We start from the raw sequence: 9,201 nt of genomic DNA on the forward strand, positions 1-9,201 counted from the left end.
TGACTGGTTTCACCTAGCTTCCAGCCCTTCAACGTGGAAGCAGTGTCTTCCCGACAAACAAGCAGAATTCCCAACCGTATTTTATAAAATGAGAGGCTAAATCTGTTTTTTTTTTTTCCAAACGGTTCTAAGGGATTTCAACATGTTGCTTTGTTTAGCCCACAACTGTGGAAACAGACGCGTTCTTATCGGCAGAGTAGAGTCTCCGCCTTTGCTACAGTGTGCTGTCTACACTGCCAGGCACTCTTACCAGCAAATTATCCACGCACAATTTACAGGAGACATTCCATCAGGCACTCCTGACTTTTCCAAAGCTCTCCGATGGAACTAGAGAGCCACCCGCCTCTTGTATAAAAATGGGATAGACTATCAGAACAGTTTCTTGGGAAAGCAGCTACCTTTCACTATCAGGAGAGGGAATCTGCAAACTGGGGCTTAACCTGCAACATAAATCTGCAGAGCTCAAGAATAGCCCACGGGAGGAGGGAACTGACCCCAGCACTCACCGTGGTGCTCTGTTAGGGTTGGGGGGCAGGGTACAGACAGACACATTATCCGCACTTTCAGCATGACCAGTGGGGAACAAACTATTCCCTTCTCAAACTATACCCTCCCCTGACCGCTTGGAACTCCCAGCCAAGAAAGGTAAGTTACTTGGTTCTGGAGTTAGCATAGTTGAAACGATGATGGGAGCCCCTGTACGCCGGGCCACCTTCTGGTACGGAGAATGAGGTGTGTGGAGGCTCTGGCTGACTGGTGGCAGGGCAGATGGTTCCATGGAGGCTGCTCCAGGCTTCCGTAGGAGCTGGGGGCTGCCGTGGGGGCTGGGCAGTGGAGAAGAGGCCATACTGCGCTCCCTCTTCAGCAATTCCATGGGCACCGTGTACGAGGTGGAGTAGGCTGTCCTGGGACTTGAGTGAAGGGGGACAGAAGAGCCTGGATTAGTCAAGGCCACCCCAGCTTGTGGAGGGTATGAGGGAGCCAGCCGTGCTGTTAGGGCACAAGGGGTAGGAGAGCTATACCCAGAGTTGGAGGGTAAGTTTGGGGGTTGGGCCCCTGCCACTGGGGCAGAGTAAGTAGCTGCCGTCTCCAGGAGGTGCTGGGAAGGTGCGCTGGAGGGACGGCGAGCTAGATCCCCAGCTCGGGAAGGTGAAGTCGGCAAAGGTCCAGCGGGGTGAAACTGCAGGCCTGTGGTACCCAGCAAGGCCAAGTCGTTGGACAGCAGCTCACTTCGGTGGCTGAAGCTACTGGACCGCGGGCGGGGTGGAGGGCCTGTCCGGTCCTGTCTCCGAAACTGCATCTCTGTCCTGCAGCTGCTGGCTAGGCGGCTCAGGACACGGGCCTGGCCCAGGTTGGGTGCCACGGACTTGATGTCAGCATCCTCCAGGGTGGCCAAGACGGCCGGGGAGTCAAAGCCTTGCTGTAATAGAGCTGCCAGAGTAGCCTCTGCCACACCCTCTGCCCGCAACAGGGCCAGAAACTCAGGGTGCACGGTCCTCTTGCTCCCAGGCCCCTGGAACGTAGACGAGTCAGCTTCATAATTCTCGTAAGTCAGCTTGGAGTGGATGTTTTCCGGGGTAGGCCCATAGCCTCTATTCAGGGAACCTGGGGCCACCCCGGTGCTGTTCTCCGTAGGAGCGGCTGGGCTGGGGTCCACAACCAGGCATGTTGGGGCCACCTGTCTGGCAGGGGTAGAATCAACAGTTCTTTCACAGGCGTCATTGTAGACTTGACTGGGGGTCGGGGAGTACATGGGCACCTCTGTCCCTAACCTTGGATTAGGCTGTTCTCTTCCATACCTCCCAGGAGATGGAGCCCTGCCATGTGTCCTTTGCCCATGTGGGAAGGCTTTACCCCCGGATTCCCGGTACAGGAAGCCAGTATCCTGCAGAGCAGGTAGCTGGCCTTGTACCTGCTCCCATGGCACTCTGCCACCAAGCACTCCGTAGCTGGGCGCCGGCCTGCTGGCTCCTGGGTCCCGATGGAAGGGAGGTTCCTTGGGTACCCTGGCGCCCCTGGATGGGTCACCATAGTCGTCTTGTGGCAGCATGGAGCCACGGCCAGACATCACAGCCTGTCTGCTGTCGTAGAAGGCGAAGTCAGGCCCGCAGCCCTTTCTTGATGACAGTGAGTTATAGAACGCTTCTCTGGACAGGTAAGGCTCTGTGTCCTGTGCGCAGTGGCTTAGCAGCTCACACCAGGTCCCTTCTCCAGGGCCATACGGCAGAGAACTTCTCCTCCCTGGAGGCCCAGCATTCTCCCAAGGGACCTCATACCAGCCAGCAGCATCCCAGCTCTGAGAACGGCCGATATTGATGTGCCTGCTGGGAACCGGCATTGGCAGAGCAAATGACTACAAGCAAAGGCGCAGGGAGGAAGCCTTTCTTGATAAATCTTCAATTACATACATCAAAACCAGACCTGGCCGCACGCGAGCCCTTCCGAGACGGCAGGAACGACCAACTGGGGGTTTCTGTTTCAAGGTACGACTTAAATTATTAATCCTCTGAAACCTTAGTAGGCAAAAAGCAGACTCACGGTAACTTTGCCTCACTCTGCAACGGTAGCCTGCAAGGTCTGTCCTGTGCGTCTAGCCCGGGACAGGAGGCTGGACTCCAGCCTGCGGGGAAGCCCCCTTTGGCTGTGCTCGCAGTCCTCAGCTCTTGCAGCATGAGGATTAGGAGCTAAATAAAACCCCTAAAGCTTTTGTCCCGTGTGACATCTCAGACTGATGAAGCCGGCTGCCTGCTTTAGCCAGGCCTAACAGGCAGCTGGGTAAGCTCCCACGTGGCTTCTCCCCTGAGTCTGAACCCCTTCCAGCTCTTGTCCCGTTTTTTTTTTTTTTTCCATCTCTCTTGGGGGAGGCTCCTGACCAGGCCCTCTCCGCTGATGGCCAGAGAAACAAACTAGAACTGCTTAGCTGTCCATCCAGTCCTAATCCCACTGCACACGACATTAATCCATAGCGCAGCTAGAACAGATCAAATGGAGGCATACGGGAGAAGCTGTGCGGCTGATTCCAGAATGAGGGGTGTTCGGAGAAGCAGGCCTGTAAGTCCCTGGCTTTTAGGTTACACTGATCAAATCCTCATTGTAAGATCGTAAGACAGATTCTTTCATTCCGCCAGGGAAGAAGATAAAGTGCGGGTTAAGACCTGGAATTCATCAGTGTAAGACAACAAGGGCCAGGCTGAGCCGAGGGTCGGCCACCAAAGAAGAAACTAGGGAACCAAGCCTTCCCTTCTCACTCTGTGGGGCATGTGCAGAGCCCCAATCCTCGCAGCACCCCCCCCCCAACCTCTGTGTCACAAAAATAAACCAAGGAGGTGATTGAGAAGTGTATTTGAATGAGATAATACAACTACATGCAGGCAGGAGACCAAAGGCGTTCCTTCACCCATTTCTCCTTTAATCTAAGATTTAACTAGAACCTTCAACTAGATAAATACCAGCCATTTAAATGAAAAAGTTCCTACGTGAGCAGTATGGAGAACTTCCTGTGGGGTAGGAGTCTGGATAAAGCACCATTTCTAGGAAGCAGGTTTATGGGGGTGCCACGCTCTCACCCTTTCCATGCCCAGTCAGATCATATCAAATTCTGGAAATCGCTGATGCTCCCTAAGGAGTTCTTATCCCTCCAAACATGCCCAGAGCAGCTGTGACCAATGCTACACCGACCACACGGGACCCAAAGACTACAGACCATCGTGCCCCCATTCCTGACCTAAACAAAGAGACCAAAATCCTGTTCCGGCTCCCCATGTCCTAGGACACGAGAAGCCAGTGAAGAGCTGAGAAAGGCAAAGACTGCATAGCATCGGATTCCCACAAATCAAAGACGCCTTCTCTGGACACTGTCTGGAACCGACCCACACCACACTTCGGGATAACAGGCAGAGGTAAGGACAGGATAACACGTTAAGGAAGCTAAGGGGACACACCTAAGCCAGGATTTACTCTTGACTGCTAAGCAGGCTCACTGATAATATGACATACCAAAAAATAAGAAACAGCCAGCAAACAATGCCAAGCTAGGGACATGCACCACACACACCAGCTCAATGAAGTAAATAGTACTTAACAGTCAATCAGGGTCCAGGGAAGATAAGCTGGGGAGGCTTGTCACACAGGGTCCATAGCCTTCAGAGGAAACAACTGCTTGGTGCTTGAGCATCAGCCTCTATCGTGACTTGATACAGCATTAATTCCAAGAGGCTCAACCGGTAGTGTGGCTAGGCTCCACCAGGCATAACTAGAATAATCTGGTCTGAGAACTAGCTCCTACCCTACTGGAGGGGGTTGTCAGTCACACTCAAGGTGTCTTACTACCGCCAGTAGTTTTGTAATGGTCAAGTTGAGAAAACTGCTAACTGGGGAATTTGCCAGAAACCAGCAATGACTCTTAGGCAGCTGCCCCCCCACCCCCAAGTGTGAAGGCACGATCACAAGGGCAGGCGGGGCGGCAGTGGAAGACAGGCTCAGTCCTGGTGTCCCCGCTGCAGGAGAACCAGGAGGCCTGGATTCCGTTCTCAACAACCTCCAGATGGTTCTGTCTGGAAGCCAACCAAACTCTCAAAGCCTCAGCTCTGCAACTCACCAAATATTATGACAGATGTTTCCTTCTGTGAGAGAAACACCTGTACCTGGACACAGGCTTTTCCAAGCACTCTGGAGGTTGCCCCATCCCTGCTCCCCACAGCATTTGAGAAAGTACTGATTTCCCGAGCAATCTGCCTAAAAGGGGCAGGATGGGTCCCATTTCTGAGAGGCAATGAGTTTCATGGATATAACTTTCTTAACCCTACAAGAATCCCCTCCATAGAAGATCATATAAAGTAAAAACATTATGCTTGCTGGGCAGTGGTAACCTTTAATCCCGGCACTCGGGAGGCGGCAGGTAGATCTCTGTGAGTTTGAGGCCAGCCTGGTCTACAGAGGCTCCAAAGCTATAGAGAACCTCCCCTCACAAAAACAAAAAACCATGATGCTTGTCTAAAGTAAGAAACAACCCATGCTCTGGAGACGAAATAAACCTGACAAAAGAGTTCATTGTGGGGACTTGAGAGACTGTTCGGTGGCTAAGAGCACTTAGCTGCTCTTCCAGGGGTCTGAGTTAGATTCCCAACAATCACATGATGGCTCACAACCATCTATAGTACGATCTGATACCCTCTTCTGGAATAAAGGTATACACGTAGATAGAGCACTTGTATATATAAAATAAATAAAATAAAAAAAAATAAAGAATTCAATGTGAAAAAGAACAGAGCTCTGCCAACTCAGGGCTTCAAGCAGTGTTTGCCAGAAATTTGTTCTTGAATTCTGTGCAACATGGGGCGTGATTCTCAAAGAATGGGGACAGTTTCAGAAGCTTGGAGGAAACTGGCAGATGAGGGTCAAGGCACCCCACAGGCAGTCCTCAAAAGAATCTCCCGTCTCAAAGCACCTCATAACTGGTCAGATGTGCAAACACTTTAAGACTCTCAGAAGGCTGACCTCAGAGTCTAACTGCCCAAGAGAAAAGATCCGGCGGTGCATTCAGCAAATGTCAAGGCCATTTGAATATAAAGGTCAGTTAGCCCTTGTCCAAGTGTCCATGCAGGTCACTGCCCACCTGGTGGCATGACACATCTGGGTAGTCTCACCAGCTTGTGTTTATCATGGCTGGCCCCAGCCTGGAACACCATGGAGCCACCTGTGGTATGGTAGAGCACCAACACCAGGCATCCAGGCCTGGCGCTCCATGTGAAGTTCTGAAAGATACCAACTAAGCTGAGGGAAACGGGGTCTCCTTGTCACCGCTGGATACCAGGATGACGCCATGGCCATGGTCTCCTAGGGCCAACAGCTTCCCAGGGTTGCCTTCCAGCTGAGACAAAGTTAAAACAAGCCCAGGCCGTGCCTACTTCTACTTTTCAATGTGGACAGACTGTGGTTGGCTTTTATGAAAAAAAAAAAAAAAAAAAACCTTCTTCTGTGTAGATTGGCGATCTAGAGTTTGTGTTGAAACGCAGCTATCTAACTGGGGGGGGGGGGGGTCGGGGGTGTCATTGCTCCAGTTCATTTGCTCAAATAAGACAAAACGGGACTCTTATCGCGCGCAGACTACGGCTTGGCTTTCCTGTCCGAGCATTTCTTTACAATGCCAAGCATTATCTAGAACATTTGTTTGTATTGTGGAGTTTTGAGCCACATCTAGTTGACTATTGTATATTTATTTACATAGCTAAAGTAATTGCAGCTAATCACTTAATTACTGGAAATGTGCATAATTGCCTGATCTCAACATATAATTAAAATGTATAGCAACATTATGAATCCCATTTTTAAGACGTAGGTTTGGGGGGGGGCTGCTCTGAAAGACAGTGTATTAAAAATGATCAGGAGAACTTTGTGGACAACAGTGTTTGAGCCTGGTTCTAAGCAAAACCAAACAAGACACAAATGCATATCGCATTCAATTAAAAAAGGACAGGTCAGAGAAACCAAACAGCATCTTCGATGTGTAACTCCAAACAAGGAAACCGAACAGAACAAAATGATCCTGCTCCTGGCCCTTGTACAGGTGGCATGGGCTCTGAGGGGCCCCTCCTGGCAAAACTGGCAGCTGGAGAAGTTCCATCAGCTGACCATACTAGCCAGGCCCTCAGCTGGGTGTGGTCATTTTGCTACCCAGGCTCCCTCAACAATCCAGAAGCATCGTAGGGATCTTAGGGATGCGAAGACTACACAAGCGCCTTCTTGGGTGAAGGCTGTGCTGATGTGCTCCGCAACACCATCAGGTCCAACTCAAGAGTGGGAAAGCACTGCCCGTGAAGGCAAGCTGCCCACATCTGCACCACCTGCTCTGTGGCCTTGGTGACCAAGCAGACACAGAAAAGCCATGCTTCTTTCTTTACCTCTGTGCTCATGAGACTGTTCGGGTGGGGGGATGCCAAACTTTTCCGTAAAAGCAGTTCATACCACTTCCTCATATTTAGTTATTTATATATTTGTGTTCCTTATCATAACTCAGCTGGTACTGTTCTTGGAACCCGCTTTCCACATTTCCAAAGAAACACTTGAACACAATAAAGTAAAATAAATAGATTAAAAACACAACAAAATACCTACTTCGTTATATTGTTTTCCAAATAGCATCCTCAACAGCTATAGGAAAAGGAATGCACCCAAGGGTGTGATTCTACCCTAAGCCACTGTGAGAAGGCCTAACAAAGGTCATGGGCGAAGCAGCAGTGGAGGGCCACAGTCCTCCAAACCCAAACCCTGGGTTAGATCTGCATGGTCTGAGACCCACAAATATTTGGGGGAAACCAAAGTAGCGCTGGCATGATCGAACAGGGTATTCAAATGCACCCGTTAGTACAATCCACAAATGGACTGCGTCAATTATGTCAGCAAACCAGAGAGAAGAAAGCCAGCGCCTAAATTATACATCAGAGGGAAAGCAGGTTGCAATCTAGGGATGAACAGCCCATGTGATCAAAGGCAGTTCCATAATTATTCCATACAACGTACTCCAGGATTGTCTGAGAGCAGGCATCAAGAAAACCAGCCGAGAACAAATTACAGATATCAAAAAGGGTCAATTACAAAAGCACATTCAAATCTGGCTTTTAAGTTAGCCTGAAAGATTTTATTATTCCAGTTGATTTGGATGGAGTCCCAACGACTCTGGCTGCCCCCTCAACATGGAGCAGAGATGTTCTCTGGGTGTGTATGTGAGCGAGGGGGCCCACAGCCCAAGTCTGGGTATAAAGAAAAGATGGAGTTTCTGGACATTGTACCTGGCAGAACACGCGGGTATCCCAAAGAGAGACTGGAAAGGGCCAACAGGTTTCAGTGGAGAGTTCTAAAGGAAGAATCCTCACAGGGAAGAAGCTAAGATTTTATCTGACCAGTTCCCGAGGCACTGAGAGTCTTACCGAACTCCAGCAAGGGATCCCAAAACCAGGTAGGTGGGCAGCAGGTGTGTGACTGAATGCAGTTCTCCAAAACCCAGGACACATGTGTTCATTCCTTTAATAACAAAACCAAGCCACACATGGTGGCACACACGGAAAAACCCAGTACTAAAGAAGCTAAGGCAAGAGGATCGCTCAAGGACAGCCTGGTACACACAGCAAAACCTGATGTTAAAAAACAGCAAGCCAACCAGCCTACCCACCCAATGTCCCTAAGGCACAGAGAGGAATTACCCATGGGGTGAAGTATTATAGGAAAGGATTGTGTGCTGTGTAGCAGCTATACGAGACCGGAACTCTGGGAATAGCTGAAGATAGAAGACCCGTCTTGGGAACCAGGCACAAATCACCAGCAAAATGGGCGCTACCTATCCAGACCGCTGAATGTGTGGCTAGGACATTCGGTTCACACCTGCAATAGTTGGGACTTCCTTAGACCTTGGGCAAACAGGATCACAAACTTTGAAACACAACTGCTCCTGGTTCTGCAAAACCATGCACATGCGGATGGAGATGCAACTGAACTTTCGGTTATAAAGCAGCCCCGGTGACAGACACGGGGACGTGTGAGAGTGTGGTAAACGGCAGCCAGGACAGAGGACATGACTGTTGGCTGGCCCAGGTTGGTTCCAGTGGGTCTCAGGAGCACCTCACTCCTGTTCTTGGTTCTCACTTGTCATCTGTAGCGGAAGAGTTCTGGGTGGCATCTTACAGGAGGCTAACCTCGCCAAGTCAACTCACGGAGGCTTTCTGGCAGCCAGCCTCCATGAAGACTCTTTCTGCTAGAAGTTCAAGTCAGTTTCTACAATCAGGTGAGTTCAGACTGTGGACTGTTCTGTAAAGTACCAAACCTTCAATTTCTGTCACAACAATGCCACCCAAGTCTATAAAAGGCCAGTATTTGAGAGTCTCTTCAGACTAAAGAGACACGACACCCAAAGGCAATAATGTACAACCCCGGATGGCTACACCCCAATGGACATGATAAAAACAAGGTAGCTACAAACAAACCCATGTGGGAGACATGACTGTGTAATCTGCATCGGATGGTATCTTAGGGGACGATTACGCTGTTGTGGTTATGTAGGAAACTATCCTAACAGGAGACACATGCCACGGGGTGGTGACAGGAAACCACTGCCATCTACAAGCTTGTTTCAGATGCTTCTGGAAGCAATTCATACAGCAAACCAGACAGACACACACACACACACACACACACACACACACACACACA

The 9,201-nt window shown here is 50.1% G+C and overlaps 1 protein-coding gene across 5 annotated transcripts in view; it reads right to left on the bottom strand.

Annotated features, from left to right (window-relative positions):
- The window catches only part of Ctbp2 (C-terminal binding protein 2), a 130,563-nt gene that overhangs the window by 24,977 nt on the left and 96,385 nt on the right, over positions 1-9,201 (bottom strand). The window contains exon 1 of one of the 5 annotated variants that reach the window (XM_005351403.3): positions 655-2,393. The exons of the other annotated variants lie outside the window; for them this stretch is intronic. Coding sequence (XP_005351460.1) covers positions 655-2,338 — 1,684 coding nt within the window. The 5' untranslated portion in view covers positions 2,339-2,393. Of the gene's footprint in view, positions 1-654; positions 2,394-9,201 lie in introns of those variants that run through there. 5 annotated transcript variants of the gene reach the window in all.

Source organism: Microtus ochrogaster, chromosome 8 (assembly GCF_000317375.1).
Source record: "Microtus ochrogaster isolate Prairie Vole_2 chromosome 8, MicOch1.0, whole genome shotgun sequence".
Lineage (NCBI taxonomy): Eukaryota > Metazoa > Chordata > Mammalia > Rodentia > Cricetidae > Microtus > Microtus ochrogaster.